Source organism: Lissotriton helveticus, chromosome 6 (genome assembly GCF_964261635.1).
Source record: "Lissotriton helveticus chromosome 6, aLisHel1.1, whole genome shotgun sequence".
In the NCBI taxonomy this organism is placed as follows: domain Eukaryota; kingdom Metazoa; phylum Chordata; class Amphibia; order Caudata; family Salamandridae; genus Lissotriton; species Lissotriton helveticus.
The window spans coordinates 1,937,010,507-1,937,029,355 of record NC_136067.1 but is presented as its reverse complement, the minus strand read 5'-3'; the positions used below and the strand labels follow the sequence as shown (position 1 = coordinate 1,937,029,355).

The following is an 18,849-nucleotide window of genomic DNA, read 5'->3' as shown; positions in this document are numbered from 1 at the left end:
CACCACCTGTCAGTGCACGCTTTCATCAAGCACACACACACACACCACCAGCCGTCAGTGCACGCTTTCACCAGGCACACTTCACCAGCCGTCAGTGCACTCTTTCACCAGGCACACACCACCAGCCTTCACTGCACGCTTCCATCAGGCGCACACCACCATCCGTCAGTACACGCTTTAGCCAGGCACACACCACCAGCCGTCAGTGCACGCTTTAGCCAGGCACACACCACCAGCTGTCAGTGCACGCTTTCACCAAGCACACACAATACCAGCCGTCAGTGCACACTTCCACCAGGCACACACACCACCAACCGTCAGTGCACACTTCCACCAGGCACACACACCACCAGCCATCAGTGCACCATTTCTACAGGCACACACACCACCAGCCATCAGTGCACACATCAATTGTTAACGCATCCACAATTAACTATTGTAGAAATCGCAGTATGGCACACTTTACTTTCCGCGCAACCACTGCATCACTCAGCGCAACCACAGCATCACTCAGCGCAACCACAGCATCACTCAGCACCACCACAGCATCACTGGTTCAAATATGTTCTCTCAATGTTTCAAGCTTTATTACAAATGTCACAAAAAGATGTTAATATTTCACTTCTGTTCTTGGATTTTCGTCACAATAAAATACACTGAACATAATCTTCACAAAAGTTATTTACAAAAGTTTAAGCTATTGCCTTTATAAATTAGAATCACTTTTAAGTATTAATTATTAAAAAGAAATAAAAGCCATTGTTATTTGTAATATCAACACATGTAAGTCACGTAAATACAAAACATGTTGCATTACCAATGCTATAGGTGTCACATTTGTGAAAGTTATAACTATTGGCATTGTAAATGACAAAGCTATTAATTACGTTATTTAAAAAAAAACATAAATAAAAAATGTGTCATTTACCATATCAATAGCTCAAACTTTCCTAATGCGAGACCTATTGCATTGCAAATGCTTGTTGGGATATGTGCCAGACTTTTCACTTACTTTCTCGAAAGTAGACTCCATGTCTGTCAATTGATTTCATAGTGAGACTTTTCTTTGCTTTTAAACTGAATTGACCATTCACCTATTTGGAGGTAGAACTTATATTGATCTTATCACATTTGCATTTGATTGATTATAGATGCTGATTATGATTCTGAATAACTAACCATTTTGACTTCTGTAATTTTAAAATAAACCTTTACAGGTTTGACTTTAGATTGTGTCCAGTGAAGGTTTCTATTTTAATTCTAGGGCCACTGCCCTGTGGGACTCGCACAACCGTCATCCTGCGTATCAACCCTTTTTACTTTTTAGTTAAAGCGTAGACAATTTTTATATTAAAACATGAGGTTAAATATTTTTTATGAATCACTTGCAAATTCTTTGTACAATACCAGATAGTATAACAAATGTTCAACCTCTTGAGTGGTTAAGAGATGACGAAAGTTAACACTGGAGGGTTTGAGTGCTGTGTGTGGAAGGTGAGTTCTTGGGCTCAGGACTCTTGGAAGGAGTACCACCCTTCCTCATTCACTCCATGTTTCTAGTCTGTCCATTGACCATCTACTATTCAGTTTTGATATTTCTGGGCTCTAATTGCCAGGATTGTTTGGTGCTGCCAAATGGCCCCCAATCATCAGCATCAGTATGAGCCTGAAGAGTAGCATCTGGGGGAAGATCAAGGTCCAGGAAGATATTGTGATCAGCAAGACAAGTGGCCTCTATTCCTCAAGGTGCCCAGGGAAGGAAGAACTGGGAGCATGGGAAGAGAGGAGTGGCTCCCAGGAGGAGAGACTTGCATCTCAGGAAGAAAGTACAAGAATTGTGAAGGAACAACAAGTGCCGTCGTAATGGATAGCAGCGAACCAAGAAAGGGAGGCTGGCACAGCGGGAAGGAGGGGCAGGAGCCTAGACTGGATAAATATGCACCTAGGGAAGATACAATTGCGATTCAAAATGAGTGGTAGGTGTTAAGTGTAGTGAAAGCTGGGGCAAATAACCCTAGGCTCTGGTAGAGACAGGGCTCTGGGAGGCAAAAGGTGACCCGGTGGTTCCAGACCCAGGATTACAGGGTCTGCACATATCAGATCCAGTACCTACAGGTGTGGAAGCACTGGACTTGGCAGATCCTTATCTGGTTAAAGTGGGGGCAGTGGTTTTTGGCAGAGGTCGAGCGTGACTCCTGGCTGCCCTTCTTCTGCAGAGCAGGGGTATATATATTTCTACCCCTAGCATTGTTCAGCCCTGCTGTATTCTCCTCCCACCACGCACACCCCTACCTTCTAACCCAGTGCACTTCTTCCAGTGTTGGCCCCTTATTCGATCTACAAGGGTGAATTTCATGTGGTAAAGTGCCCGGTATGCGAGCTCCTTCTTGTTACTCTCCATTGTGAGTGAAATAACTTGTGATGCTCATCAGTTGATAGGGGATTCCATCCAGAATCCGAAAATCCAGCCCCCAATATCCACATCCCACAAATCAGTCAATTCATAATGAGACCCTGTGGCTGGTCTAAGTGTATGATTGAAATTATTTCATTGCAATTGATACAGCCAGTACATAATGTTAAACACACAATACATAATATGGAACAAATTACTATGTTGTCCGATACAACCATCTCATGGGCCCTTTGTGTGTATGAGTGTGTGTGAGTGTGTTCTTCTTTCAGGTCTATACTGTCTATTTCATACCATTCTCTCCTGTTGACTAAGTCTATATTCTGCACTCCCCAGGCACTTTAGTGTATTAAAACCAGACCTACTGACTTTGCCAATGTCTTTTAAAATGCAGTTGCTTCAAGTCATCAATGTTAAGAGCTCCACATTCCACTTGAACTTACCTTTTTAAATGGAAATTATATGCGTCCTATTCTATATATTTTTTTGCAGCTGATTCAGATGCAGCAGAAATACCTGGTCAACTTAGAATTTTGTCTGACCCAGAAAATCTGTGCTAAAGGTAATGTAAAGGACTTTCTCTGCTTATTTTATTTCCAAGATACCCATCAACCCTTGCATCTCACCAACAGGCGAATGGAAGGATATGCATTATATGATTGATGATAATTGTGCTTGGCAAATATCCAATAACATTTGATAAGCTGTAGAATGCAGTCAAACATACCCCATGAGGTAGGATTCACAGGTACAATAAAAAGTTATATAGGGCATATAAAGAGATTATATAACTGCCAAAGTAAGGTGAAATCTTGTGCTATGGCTTTAATCACACGAAGGCACCAGCTCTCGAGTTTCAATGTCTCACTTCACGGTACCCTACAAGCACTCTTGAAAATGCAGGCGATTTGTTGAATGCAATTTTTGGGGTGCCCACTTCTTCTCTCTTTACACTTTTTTCTGCTTTCTGAGTTTCTTCATCTCTTTTTAGGGAGTAACTTCCAATGCTGAAGACCCTAACACAGGTCAAAAGAAGATAAGAAAGTTATTATTTAGCAACAGAGTATATAAAGTATTTATGAAAAGAATGAGCACCACACGATATATAATGACAATATTAAATATAACAGATATATAAGGGGATCCCCGATTATGAATCCGATGATTCCGCGTGCAAGTTAAAATTACATTTAAGCGTTTAATAGAGCTACATATTTACTGCATAACATTTTTTGTTTAATGCAGGACCTACATTACTGCAGTTATAGCGTATGATATAAATTCAACAGAAATTGACATTTTATAGCCATTAGCACAATAGGACTCACTGTTCACAGAGGCAACCTAAGATCCATCTATCCATCTAAGATCTATCTATCCATCCATTCACCCATCCACCCATTCATCCATCAATCCTTCCTGCCTTCTTTCCTTCTGTCCTTTGAGGGACCCTACAACCTTGACCATGCATTCCCTGTTTCGAGTACTTGGAGCGTTTGCAAATTTCTCCAGACATGTGCAGGATTGTTCCAAATGAAGAACACTTACTGCATTGATACCACTGCACTTTAATTCAAGATCACCCTCTAGAGGCATTTATATCAAGCAACAAATATTATCTAGTACAGCGTCTGCGTATGTCTGATTAAATCATTAATTGGTGGAAATTAAACAGCTATGAAATGCGGGAGTTAAATCAATTATAGGTTCCTCAATGGCTGTTGTTCTGCCTTTAATTTAATTTAATTTAATTGTGGGTTTATATAGCGCTAGAATCAACTCCCGGAGGAGTATCTCCGCGCTTCGACCGCTGGGGAACCCGTCCTGGCTCACCCGTCCTGGCTCACCCTGAGAGATGGTCCCTAATGGGTATCTCTAAGGTGCGACCAAGCATCCCCGGCGGTCTGGGGGGCCGTTGTGAAGATGAGGCAAGCTAATGCCCTGAGTTGCCGAGTGTGGTCCCTGACTGGAGTAGGCACCGAGGCGAGAATTATGGAGCCCGCTGACCCTGGTCCACGACCCTGCCGCGTCGGGAATCGAACCCTGGTCCCGGGCCGTCCTCTGCTTACGGGTCTGCCGCCTCTAACCAGTGAGCCACACCACTCCACAACTTTTGCAATATTACCTTTATTGAGCGCGATTCGACTAACCTCTGGGCCATGTAAGCAAGACCGTCATTTCTTTCCTAGTAACTATGCTCAACCACACATCCAATACACTCATCCAACATTTGGGTATGCTATCAGTTCACAACACTTACCATCTTTCAGTCCATAAATGATATGCTTCAATTGTGCTAGAATATCCGTGCTTAAATATCATATGATCAAACTATATGATGATATGTACCAAGCCATTTGAGGTCGCAATTTACAGTGTTTGTAACTGCAAATGGCTTTTTGCTATGTACTAAACCCATTTTACAAGTCAAAAAGCATTTCTGACTGACAAAATGGGGCATACAGACCTATTCTGATTTGCAATTAGATAGGAGTGTGATATGAGTGTCCTCTCAATTTGCAATTTGGAATGCTAACTATCAATAGTTTGTGTGAGAAAATGAGCCTTTTGTGTGGTCATCCCCAATTCTTGATGAATTGAATTGCTGGTTTCTAGCCTCTGCACACTGGGGCACTGCTGTCCAGTGCCCATCGTGTGTGCTCTGACCCGTAAAACAAGTAGAAATGGTCTAATCCTTTATTGGTGAATTTAACTCTCCTACAAAGCCATATTATATGGTGCAGAAACTCCACCTATGTCATGGAAAGTTACATGTCACCTGTGGAGTGCAGCACTTACTGTGCCGTCCACAAGTGTGTAGGAAGGTGGCTACCTGACTATGGTTACCCCAGATTTTTTGCCTGTGTTTAGCTGGTTTTTTGACTTAGTTGACCTGGTTCCCTGCTAATCAGGGCCCCAGGCCATCTGCTCTCTCTGTAAAATGGATTCCATGTACCCTAGGTAAATACCACAATTGGAAATGGACTCCTTGTCAGCCCCTGTATAATGCACTACAGGTGCCCAGGGCATAGGGGCCACCAAGGCCTACCAGGGGCTGCAGCATATCTTTTGCCACCCCTGGCTGGTTCTTAAATTGACACAACTGGCTGATCACTCAGCTGGGGTAAGGTGGTGTAATCACCCCTTACTTAGGTATAGTATACCTATACCTATATCTAAACCTATATCTGGACACATATAAACCTGTGAGCCACTCCTATGGAAGGCCTCATCAATCCTGGAGGCAGAGTGCGTGGTTTACTGTGAGATGGAGCTCTAGCATGAGCTGAGCCTGTCTGCAGCTGTCGGGAACAACTCCCTAAGCTGTTTCAGGATAACGCCATACCATATACTCTTAAGTGCCTTATAATCCTCGCGGTTATATAGCAACTCTGGTTTGGCTTTATCAAAACATGTCGTGTAAGGTGTCATACGATTTGGAATACTATCCCCTCGCCAGTTCTGGCGACGGGGATAGCATTCCACCCCTCTAGAGGGGTAAGACATGTTACTTTACTTAAATGCGGTTAATTTCTAAAAGGACCTTAGATCCACAAAATGGATGCCTCTGCCACAGACAAGAGTCTGACCCCCTGAAGCTGACCGAAACTCAGCCAAATGGGGCCTGGACAAAGGGTTTCCTGTTGCAGGGAGGTGTTACACCCCCTCAGACAGGAGATAGTGGATTGTAGCAGGGAGGTTTGAAAGAAACCAGACACTGCATGGGGAGCACAAGGCTGCCCCTTGCATAATCCGGCCAAACCGGTTCTGGGGCACTCCAGCCCTCGTGCCAGGGGCGGCCTGGATCAAAGGAAGGGGGTGTATCCACCCACTTCCTGGGTCCCACCCATAGGAGGGGACCTAGCAGGTAATCCAGCCCCCCAGATTCGAATAAGAGTGGGAGCAGTGCCAAGACACTTCAGATCATCCTGAAATCACCTTTAAACTAAGAACACGACTGGACTTCGACATTCTGATGAACAGAAGACTGAAGAGCATCTCCCTTGTGGCCTAGGAGGGGCCACCCTGTGAACACAGGCACCACCCAGCACCTCGACGTCTGCTTTGCCGCCGCCTCCCGCCGGAGCCCGAGTGCAGAGCCTGACAAGACCCAGCTTCCCAGACTTCTCCCAGCCCGATCCACAGTCCCTGCAAAGAAGGGACCCGTGGAGGCACCGAGAGACGTGGGAGCGGACATCTTGAAAGACCCCCGAGACGCTGACTGCACAGCACGCGAGGCACCCTCGACTCTGTGCTTTGGGGTTTGAGAAGCCTCACAATCGAGCAGCATTTGCACCAAAGATCAGCCCTCCAGCATCTCCACGATCTGCGCGGGGCCCTTTTGCTTTGTGCCACTCGACTCACCATCCCGGCCGCTTGTCACGTGGTCAGCGGCCATCTTGGCGACGAAACCTACAATTTACACTGTGGGTCTGGTTGCTCCAGACCTGCCCTCGCTCCTGTAGAAAGGAGTACCCGCTCTGACCTTGCTGGTCCGAGTAATAAGCCTTTTTCACTTTCCCCGTGGCTTGCATTAGCCAAGGCTTGTTTGCTTCAATCGAGTTGCCGACACTGCCATCAGCTAGAGCCTTCGAGGGACAGCTCGTGATCGACTCCTGGACGTCCTTGACCTCTTCGTGTCCACGTGGCTGCAGAGAGAAGCAACACCTCATCACCTGTTTGCACCCGACTTTGCCTGGTTCCAATCTGGTTCCACGGTGGTCACTGGTCAGTGACTTTGAACACTGTCCCCTCTGCTTTCAGGTCTTCACCACTTCAGATCCACCCTTGGATCCACCAGACACTTCTCCTTCACATCGCCTGCAGCATCTTCAGCTTCAAGCGCCAAGAACCTGCGTGTCAAAACCCGACGCCACTTCGACCCTGTGCACCCGCTTCCTGTGGGTGAGGTAACTTTGCTCTGCCGGTGTTCCCACACTGGTACACATCTCTAGGGTCTGTGTCTTAAGTTTTGTTCCTCTAGGTTCAGCGGAAGTGTCCTTAAACTTTAACTTTACAACTTTTACGCACCATTGGTTAACATTGGTGCATGCGTGCGCTTTCCGCACTGCTCCCGAATCCCGAGGGCCATTCCCGACTTCAGCATTGCTTGTCCTGACTGCTCCCAGCGATTCCCTAGGCCCTAGGCCTAACCACTGCTCGAGTGGCATCTCTTATACCACTTGTTTAGTATATGGTTTGAGTGGCCACCCGCCCTCATCCATAATTGTGCAACTTTGTATGTTTAAACTGTGCTTTTGATTTAACGCTTGTGCCCCTTTATTCATAAAGAATACTGGGGATTGTTTTTAGTAATAAATACATATATTTTTATAATATATACTTGTGTGGTGTCCTTTCATTTGATATTACAGGATTGTATGTGGTAAAACAGCTCGCTTAACACGACCTCTTAAGTTAAGCCTTTAGGCTGCTTAGTCCATGCTACCCCTAGGATAGCTTGTCTAATAAGGTTGACTTACAACCAGACACCATAAGGGATTGTTTGGTCTGATAATAGGCGGTTCCAGAATTGGAAACATCACCTATCAGGCCAACTTCTCACAAAGTGTGACGACAAAAAAACATGACTTCAAACCTGCATTTGAAGCTTAGTAACGCAGTCTAAACCTGCTGTTCAACCTGTTCAAATAACCCTTTTGGCTCGGTAAAAACCTCCCTTTTAAATGTTAGCAAGTCACCCCTTTGTAAGTCTTGTAGTCCACAAGGTATGAAGCATGGTATTCAAAAGTGGGATACTGACAATGCTTTAAAAGCTATTTTCACTCTGGCAGGCATCGCTGTCCTATGCACAAAATAATAGTACATATTAAAATATTGATACTGTATCTCTGGATTGGGACCACCTACAAAAATAATGAAACCACTATTTTTAATATTTAATAATAATCCAATTAAATTGCGAAGTAGGATTTTTAATACATATTAACAAAAATGAACTTTCAGAAAGTTACCCTTTACTTACCTGAGATTTCAAAGGCTAATTAGCCTCCGCTAGCTTCCAGTCTTTCTTCAGCCTTGAATGAGGTGTGAATTCAACCTGGAGCTACTCAATAGGTTTACCTGCATAGGCAGGAGTGACTTCTCTGAGCTGTGCAGAGTCTTCAGGATGGGGGTTGTTGGCATCCTGTTGACACCAAAGTATCATATCCTGAGTGACAGATCTCTTTGAGCCACATGCAGCACTTTGGTGCACTTGAAAGGAAGAAACTAGGATGAAAGTACATTACTATCCCCTGTCTGGATGAGGTAGGGCCTTGCCTTTGTCCTACCAGACTTCTGTATCCTAGTTTGTTGTAGGCACAGGGCCTGCTTCAAACTGGATTTTAGTGTTAGATGTTGATGTTAGATGTTGGATGACACTAATGATTACCATGGTGCTCTCCTCTATACACCCACAACTCCCAGAGCCAAAGTTTAGCATTGTTGAAGACTTTTGCCATCTTGAAAATGTCCATGGAATGTTGGGCCTATGTGTACTAAGGCAAACAGGAAATACTGAAAAAGTGGGCAGGGTTGCCCTGGGAACTTTAAGTTCTTTGGTTAAGGAGTGCCCAGGATTCATCCCCACCGACTAGCTAATGCCAGTCACCCCATCAGAACAGAAGAAAGATTGCACCTGCTGTTTTAGGTCTGTGAGGGGACATGAAGAGTTGGACATGCTCCCACTTGTATACACGGGACAAAGACGTGGATCCAAGAGTCAGTAGGTTGACCTCCTGGGTGGCTACAGGGACACAATACACTGCATAAGTTTTTTTTGTATATTTCCAAGATGGCTCATAGCAAATGGACCTAGACTGGACCCTGCTGTAGGCCTTTTCCCGACACCCTGTTAGTGTCAAAGTGCCTCTCCTGAGGGCCTTAGAAGTGTACTTCTAAGGTTGTTGGAGCACCAGGCAAAAGTTTGGAAACTTTAGAAAAATTTTAATCCAGACCAGACCATCCAGTTTTAGCAACTATTTCAAACTATTTTGCTCCACTCTTTCAGCGGTTTTGTAATTCTTGCCCCGTTTCCTAAATATAACTTACAAAAATATTGCTCCATTACTGTTGATAGAAGATCTACTGGAACAAGATTTTTGTAAACAATATTTGGGTCCCAATATTTATGTCAGACACTATTTTTGCTATAGATATTCTCACATACAACCCATAAAAGATGCAGTCGTTGTTATTGACAAGCGTGATGTCTTATTTTCTCACTGAAGGAAGTCTAGACTATATGCACAATTGGGGTCAAATGCAACAATGGAAGCAACCAACATAATCCCAATCAGAAGCATTGCTGCTCATCTACCTGATGACCCAATCCTGTAATCGAGCTATATCCACATGATAAATACATGATGAACTAGCAATTTGCCCATGTCACCACAGGGTGGTGCCAGACTAAAATATCAGCCATAATGTGGCTGGTTATCTACTCCAATGGTGTTTTTTGTCATAGCTTGCTAGAGTCTTACATCAAAAACATAGTGAAACGTAGACATTATTGTGTGTACAGTGTATCAAGTCCCTTTGACTTGTTTTCCATATTTTAAAGCAGAATATCTGGTTATCACTTTTTGATCGTTGTACAAATTGCTAAACTATTCAGAGATGAGCTGCTCCCCATCTTCTGCATGGGTTTTCGAAGTTATTTATTTGCAACATTAGCAAAGGTTTATGCAAACTTGAAAATGTGTTTCTTGAAAAAATTGTCATTAAGGCATACTGTGTCAGATTTGAGCCACTTAATTTTGTGTTTGACCGTAAACACAAGCTGGGAACCTCCACTTTTGCCAGAAGCCACACCATCCAACTCTGTGAGTATCACTGTCCACATATGATGTGGACACACCTACAACAGCTTTTAAATCCAAAGGTGTGTTCCTGTTCTAATGCAGGTCTTTTAGAATCAGAGGCACTGGCTAAAACTTGTTGATCAGAACAAGCAGATAAGAAGACTTAAGAAGCCTGATGCTACTGCACCTGTGCAAAGAAACAAATAAATCATGTGACACTAAAATGAAAACAGTCATATAGGGCCAGATGTACGAAATTCAAATTTTGCATTTCCTAATTAGCGAATCCTAAGAAGTAGCTATTTAGGAAATGCTAAATGGAATTCACAAAAATAGCGATTTCCTAATAGCAATTCCTACTTTGTAGCAATCGCTATTGGGAAATCGCTATTTAGGAAATACCAAACCATTCGTTCCCATGAGCCTAATGGCTAATACGTACAAATGGTTTTGCATTTCCTAATTTGCGATTTCCTAAATCCCCCTGAAAAAAGTGTTGCACATGTAAAGCACACACATGCCCTCGGAGCCTATAGTATTTAAAAAACACACATGGTTACCATCGCCTTGGAGTTGATGGTAATTGCATTTCCTAAATGTCAATTTCGGTTTCAGGAATGCTTTGTACATATGCTTAGGAACTCGCAAATAGGAAACCACTATTTGCGATTTCCTATTTGGTTATCACAAAATACGATGTCTACTGAGTAGAAATCGCATTTTGCGATTCACAAACGGCCTGAGGACATAAGAAAAGGCCATATAGCATTTCTTAACAGCCCGAAATAGCGATTCAGTCCATTAAGAAATTCTAAATGATTTCATACATCTGGCCCACAGTGATTAGTTTTCAGAATAAACAGACATCTTTCACCCTCCCTTGGTATCAAGTAATACAACTTGAAAGGATAACACAATGGTATTATTTTTGTATATATACACACACTGAGACAAATCTAAAAGTACTGAAATATTTTTCAACAATTATATACCCATCAAATTGGAACACAATATTTACTGTGAATCTTGCTTGTTAAAAATAAATTTATGGTAATTGGTTTGCTTATAAATATATGGAGTGTTTACTGAATGAGTCGAAGTATGACATCTGTATCCTTCTGACATGCATATAAAATCTCAGATCAGCAAAACAGATCAATTTGAAAAACTACACCATAAGCGACCATAAAGGCACGTATCAATATGAATATATTATGTTACATTTATTCCTTCGAAGGAACAATTATACATATATTAATTTGCCCAGTTCCCACAGACCCACAGTGATCAGATCATCAAGAGCAAACTGAAAATGATGATGGAATGTGATAGAGTGGAAATCCATTCCACATTAATGTGTGTGCAAAGAGCTGACGTATGAAACAGTTCTGACTGCCTCAAGAAATTAGACTAGCAGTATGTTTACCTCTCCTTTAAACATTGCCTTTGAACTGACTGCAGATTACTAAGAAATAAATTAAAAACAGAACCAGTACAATAAACTGCTGAAGGAGCACAAAAGGAGCAAAGCTTTACCCAATCTGGCTTTCGTGCTGGTTTTAGTACAGAGACATTGCTATTGGAGGTGGCGGACTCAGTGAGATTGGCGCTAGATTCAGGGGCTGGTCCTTATCTCCATAGGCAATATATTCTACAACATCCTTTGTTGACTCGTTGGTGTAGTTACACTTAACCTCCCACCCACTGAAAAAGTTACAACAAGGTGTGCCTATCATTAAAACATCCTCGCAAATTCTATGTGTGTCACTCCAACTGTGTCTATATCTATAGTGTCTACTCTCAGTCAAGCCTCATGCAACCCCATGCAAGGAGACAGAGAGAAATACATCAGACCAAATCAGAAAGTAATCAGAGAAAAATGTGTGGATGGTGGGTAGGAACCTCACGGGAGCAACCACCAGGGTACTGCTGACAGGTTCTCGTCAGTATGTTCCTTTTCTCATCATTGCCTCCTTCCCACCAGAAATCCAAAAAATAGAAAATAGGAAAAATGTTTCAAGTAAATCCTAATCAACTTAAAAGGTGTGTATCCCTATAGCACTCCTGTGCATCTACCCCCTCGGTATCAACACCGCTACTCAGTGTGATCCTATGCGTTAAAAAGTGGAGTTAGATAACCCTGGCTATCTGAACAACTTTATTCCATGCTGGGTATCTACTCCCATTAAAACCAAAACCTTGCCGTTGTGCTTCGTTTTGTGTTATATGAAGCCAACATGTTTCATTGCCTATCAGAAATGGTCGGCAATTTCTTCAGGGCTGGGGGTATTTCCTTCGCCACACTCAGCTGGACACTGCCAGCCTTAACATCTTCATTGCGGTGCCTACTGGCATACCTGGGGTTCTTCGTACCCTCTTACGCAGTTCTGGTCCACCTTTTAATTACTTTTGGTGGTCGCTTCACGTCAACCGCCAGTTATTACGGCGTAATATTCGCTCGGGGCTCCCGTTCCCGCTACGGGAACGGGTACGGGCAGCGTTTTATACGGTAGACCACTCAATATTAGCTCTGTGTCTTTTGGACACTGGGTTTGAGGGTACTGCCCTGGACTGGCTGAAGTCATTTCTTCTTAAGCTCACTTAAAGGGTGGCTCTACAACCATATCAGTCTGACCATAAACACCTATGGTGTGGGGTACCACAGGGGTCGGCCTTAAGCCCATTGCTTTTCAACATATATTTGCCCCTTTATTTGCTCTTATAGCCAACTGGGCTGTGAAAGCGATTTCCTACGCTGATGACACCCAGTTGGTTTTCCCCTTTAAGGATCAGTCAGAAGAGTCCTTCAGGAGCTTTAAGGGTTGTCTCAGAGACTTTGCTTACTGGATGAATAACAACAAACTTAAGCTGAATGCCGACAAAACGGAAGTGATGTTCTTTGGCCCCCTGCTGCAGATTTTTGGTGGCCGGAGGAAATGGGCCCCCCACCTGTCAAGGCTGGCAGTGCTAAAAATTTGGGAGTAAAATGGCAGACTGATCTATCCTGTTCGGCCCAAATTCAGCTGGAGACAGCTGCGTGTTTCGTCAGTTTGAGTAACCTGTGAAAATCCATACACCTACTGCCCGAAAATTGTCGTCGGGTAGTAGTCCATGCCACAGTTACTTCTCGCCTCGACTACGCGAACGGCCTTTATTTGGGTCTTCTGTCTTAACTGGTTAAGAAACTACAAATGGTTCAAAATGCGTCAGCGAGATTAATCAGACGAGTCCCATTTCGGCAGCATATCTCTCCGGTAGCCAATAGAATTAAATTTAAGGCTTTAACTTTAGCTTTTCGGGCGGTACATGGATCATGCCCCAGTTACCTGAAGTGGAGATTAGGTGCGTATAAGCCGACTCGGTCACTAAGGTCTAACTCCCAGAATCTTCTTTGCACCTCCCCCACCCCCCGAGTTAAGAAAGCTCGGTTAGGTTGCAGATCTTTCATGTACGGGGCTTCCATGATATGGAATTCCATGCCCAATGCCTTGCACCAGATTAGCGGTGAAATGCAATTCAGGAAAGCAACATGGCTTTTTAACCTAAGGTATTTCTCCAGGGATATGGGCCGTTTTAGGACTCTAATGCGTCACCTGTTGCTATAGCGCTGGGCCCCCTCCCTGGAGGTAGCTGTTTGCACTCTATAAATGGCTGTATTATTATTATTATATGCTGACTATCTAATGATATATTTTTCATAATTTTACAATTCAGACCCTAGGTTGTGTAATATAATATTGGATTTCGGGTCACGAACATGCTAGAAAGCTATCTTTCTATAACAAATAGAGGGCACGAGTTCAACGAAGGCTAACCCCCTGGATCTGGTGAATTATCTACTTATTTCAAACTTGTAAATTACACCTAAAAATCTAAAATTGATAGGAACACTGAAAGCAGAGCAGAAAATAACAAATACTTCAGCCATCTCTGCTTGCATTTAATCTTACATTCTGTAGAGAATGGCATAGCAGATGGGTTTTGAAGCTCAGCACACAAGGGCCATTTGCCTCAGTCATTGGTATTCACAAACCTTTTCCCAGCAGCCATAATGTACACAGTGGCTGTGATCAAAAGCCACAAATTCCTCTTTGGAACAGTGTTTACAAAAGTGTATGTACAAATGTGTACCTTGGCTATTCAATTGGAATGATATAGTATTCTGGCTTTAATGGTAAACAATAGCATCTACCATGTGCACCCCCCAGTAACAACCTGGGACCCAAGGACAGACTGGGAGCATAAAGCAGCCCTGGCAGTTTTGTTAGACCAGCCTCCCAGGGTGGGGCTTGCAAGCGTGACACACTGTTGCTTTTTGTTACTAGAAGCCGATATTGCAGCCCTGCCCCAAAACTGGCCCCCAGTAACAAAACCGCCCGCTGGTGCAAAACTGGCTCCCACCCTTCCAGCCTACCAGGGAAACGTCTGATGCGCATTACTTCCATTCTGGCCCTGCTAGGGACCCAGGATGCACAAAACATGCATAACAGTGTCTATCTATAGTTATTGTCTTATCTGTAATGATTGTTTTCGCATAGAAACAGGGTCAATTAAATTAGTGAGTGCTACTGAAAATACTTGACAAGACCATCAATAAGATGGGCAATTCACCGTGGTGTGTAGACACCACTGCCACAGTGCATGACTAGATGTGGTCCACTGGGTAGATTTACCCACGGACCAAGGAGAATTGATATCTAATCCTATTTTCACAGCTTTACCAACATAATTTGGCTGTAAAGACTGTTTGAAATATCTGGGATGACCAACACCTTTTGTACCCCAATAGAAGGGCATTTTCCTACAGACGGCAGTAGAGGGTATTGACAGTTGCCATCTGAACCGGCCCTGCTGTGTTGCATTGAAGTGATATTAATAATATGGTAATAATGCACTATGCGGCTTAGAATAAATGAGGAGTTTGTACATTAAACTGAAAATATCTATGATATAACACATTTTGTGTTGAAAGGAATTCATGCAATTTAAGTGATGGTTAAACATTACAAGATGGCGCCCAAAATGTAACCAAAGGTAGTATGTTTTTTATGATCAAACAAAGTGGAATCCACTCCAGAAAAAGTGGCGGTGGTCCCTAAAGTGATGGGGAGCACACAGTGTTGTTTAAATGCCCCTCACACACCAACAGGCCCCTTGGTGTCATGCTTCATCATCGGGGCCTTCGCACCCCTCTACGGGATGCGGCGTGCTACGACTCACGAATACGCAGGAGCACTTGATAGTGAACTATGTGAGGGGGTGTGTTTACTAAGGGAAAGTGTGAGTGAAGTGAGGTGAAAGTGAATTACTTAAAAAATACCTTGCACGTAGGAAAAAATTATTTATTATGTCCTCGGCTGGTATTGTTAAAAAGGTGCAAAAGTGGGTTGTTTGAATACGAATTAGGGTATTTACAACCAGAGTGTCAACATGTTTCGGAGCGCAGGGGCTCCTTCTTCAGGACAAGGATATGCACTATATCCTCACCTTACTCACATGAAAATGTAAAAGTGTATAAAAACCTTTTTTATAAAAAGAAATGTGTAATATACCTAACAATGTTAATTGTTGAGGTGAGTTCAGTTGCGCCCAATTGGCGTTGCAGAGAACCTGTGAAAAGAAGACATAATAAACAAAAAATAGTCTACTGTACAAAAGCTCAGGAAAAAATGGTTCCTTTGAGTATAAGGGTAAGTAGTAGAACCCAAATGAGGTTAAAAAAAACCTGTAAACATGAAAAATGACAAAAAGCACCTACACAAACACACATACAACTATAATTAAATTGTTCTCCCTGTTAAGTTGGAAAGGAGGGAGAGGAAAAATAGTTCAAGGCTTACTTATTGTTCTCAGTCTGATCACCTCATGAGCCTATGCGTAGTATTGGGGGGATCCTTTCATACTGCTCAGTAAAGCAACCTAGGGAATATTCAATAATGGGCTTAAGTTGTAGAAAGGGCAATGTGCCAAGAGTACCAACGTGGTCCCAGTTGCCAACATTACTCACGGTTACTGCATAGCAAATCGCCTGCCTTCCCCTCAACGCTGCTCCGAAGAAGTGAGGCTGGGATGTGGCGGTTTTCTTTTTATACTCCTCTTAGCAGACCGATTAGTGTGGACAATTGAATGATTGAAAACGGAAAGGTATGCCCAAATACGGAGTAAATCCGCCCTTCCATTCCGGTACTGCGTGCCCGAACGGGTGCAGTGCCGGTAGCAGACGCGCATGCGTGTATTCAATTGCGGTGACTGCGCATGTGCGACCTGCGATACACGTGCGCATGTGCAGAAGGCTTACACTGCTCGCGAGTCCACTGCAGAGCGCTGAATGGAATAGGCGCATAATAGAAGGCTAAAGGTGTTTGTTAATCAGATTACTGTGCAGATTTTATACTAGAACTGTGCTGAGAGCCGGTATATGAGGCTCAATCATTGAGTTTATATATGAAGGGGTTATTAATAGATTGCTGCACGAGTCCACTACAGAGCGCTAAATGGAATAAGCGCATAATAAAGGCTAGAGGTGCTTGTCAATCAGATTACTGCGCAGATTGTATACTAGAACTGTGCTGTGAGCAGGTATATGAGGCACAATCATTGAGTTTATATTACTGAAGTGGTTATTAATAGATTGCTGCAATAGTTGTAGGATGTGGACACATGACTAATGTTGGGTCCAAGGCTTCGCCCACAAACTAAAGATTGTAAACGCTAGATGTTATATGAACAGGTACTTATCGCAAAAGGTTCCAGGGAATGAAATCGTTGAGACCGATGGTATCGGTCCCCAGACGGAACACCCACCGTTGCTCTTTTTCAAAGAGTCCAACCTCTGAAGGTAACTGTTCGATCACTGTCCATTGCAGCTCGTTAACACAGTGTTGGTGATCCACAAAGTGGGTTGACATTTTGGTAGTAGCCTTCTTACAGCGGATATTGCTTTTGTGTTCGTTAATCCTTATTCTTACTGACCTCGTTGTCATTCCCACATATTCCTTACTGCACGGGCATGTGATCAAGTACACAACATTCTTGCTATTGCAATTAGTAAATGCACGCTGTTCCCAGCTAGTGCCATTGGAAAAAGTCAAGGTTTGGCTTTTTTTGGTAAGATGACAGTTGTTGCAATTACCACACGGGTGATGGCCCTGTATTCCTTGTAGCCTAGTTTGTTTCTCTCTGATGGGCTAGGGTCTAGTATGGACAAGCATGTCTCTCAGATTCCTGCCTCGTCTATGTGCAAACAAGGGTTTGTCCAGTGATAGAGTGCCACTTGAAAGAATGCGCCAATGTTTGTTAACCAATTTGGTAACCTGGTTGGTTACAGGGCTGTATGTGGTAACACAGACTGTTCTGTTTACCTGATCGTCTTTACGTGGGTTGTCTTCCAAAAGGGCCTCTCGGTGATTATTCCAGGCTCTCTTCATAGCTTTCTGAATCACTGGGTCAGGGTATTTTCTTTGTCTCAGTTTTTGACTCAGGTCCTTCGCCTGTCTTTTGTATTTTACTATATCACTGCAGTTCCGACGTAGGCGGAGGAACTGCCCATATGGTAAATTCTCCCTCAGGTGACGTGGATGAAAACTGTCAAACCTGAGGAGACAGTTCCTGGCCGTAGGTTTGAAGTGGGTCTCCGTTTTCAAACAACCTGCCTCATGATATATTTTCAAATCCAGAAAGACCATGGTGGTTTTAGACATTTGGTGGGTGAATTTGGGGAACGTGTTCTGATCGTTGAGCCAGTGCATGAACTCAGAGATCGAATTCTCATCTCCTTCCCAGATCACCAAGATGTAGTCGATATATCTTCGCCACATCTGGATTCTCCCTCTGAAGGGGTTGTTGGGATGGAGGATTTTGGTAGCTTCCAAATGATGGACATATAGTCCCGCCAGGCTAGGGGCAAAAGTGCTTCCCATGCTGGTCCCATGGCTTTGCCAAAACAAAGTGCCTTCATACTCAAAAAAGTTCTTTGTGAGCGCTAATGAGATACATTCCATCACTACATTGCGGGGAGTATGGTATTTCCAATTGGTGGAATGAAGTACTTCTTCGATGATCTGTAGTGTCTCATCATGTGGGAGGCTCGTGTAGAGGCTCTCTACGTCAAGGCTAAGTAGCATTTGGGAATTTGGGTCAAAGGTCTGATTCTGTAATAGTTGTAGTACCGCTTTTGTATCTTTCAGGTACGTATCAGTGGCCTGTACCAGGGGTCTTAAATAAGCATCAGCGAATTTGGACAGTGGTTCCAAAATTGATGAGATGCCGGACACAATTGGGCATCCTGGTGGACTCTCAAGATTTTTATGCACTTTTGGTATAGTGTAGAAATATGGAACACGGGGATTTTTCTGAACCAAAAACTCTGATTCTTTTTTCATGAGCCAATCATGTGCGAGTGCCTCCTCAATCATCCCTTCTATTTGTATTTGCAAGGACTCAGTGGGATCTTGAACTAAGACCTGATAGTTCCTATTGTCCGCAAGGAGTCTTCTGCACTCAATGTCGTAGGCTGTGGTAGTTTGAATAACCACCGCTCCACCCTTGTCTGCAGGTTTTATGGTTAGGTTTTTGTTACGTCTCAATTCATTTATAGCTTCATTCTCAAGTCTGCTAGTATTCTGGAAC

At 43.4% G+C, this 18,849-nt stretch overlaps 1 protein-coding gene across 1 annotated transcript in view; it reads right to left on the bottom strand.

The window, feature by feature from the left end:
- Positions 1-565: 565 nt before the first annotated feature.
- The window catches only part of LOC144762939 (uncharacterized), a 35,518-nt gene continuing 17,234 nt past the window's right edge, over positions 566-18,849 (bottom strand). Inside the window, exon 4 of the mRNA XM_078648239.1 lies at positions 566-3,429. Within this exon, the coding sequence (XP_078504365.1) occupies positions 3,401-3,429 (29 nt within the window). The 3' untranslated portion in view covers positions 566-3,400. The remainder of the gene's footprint in view (positions 3,430-18,849) is intronic.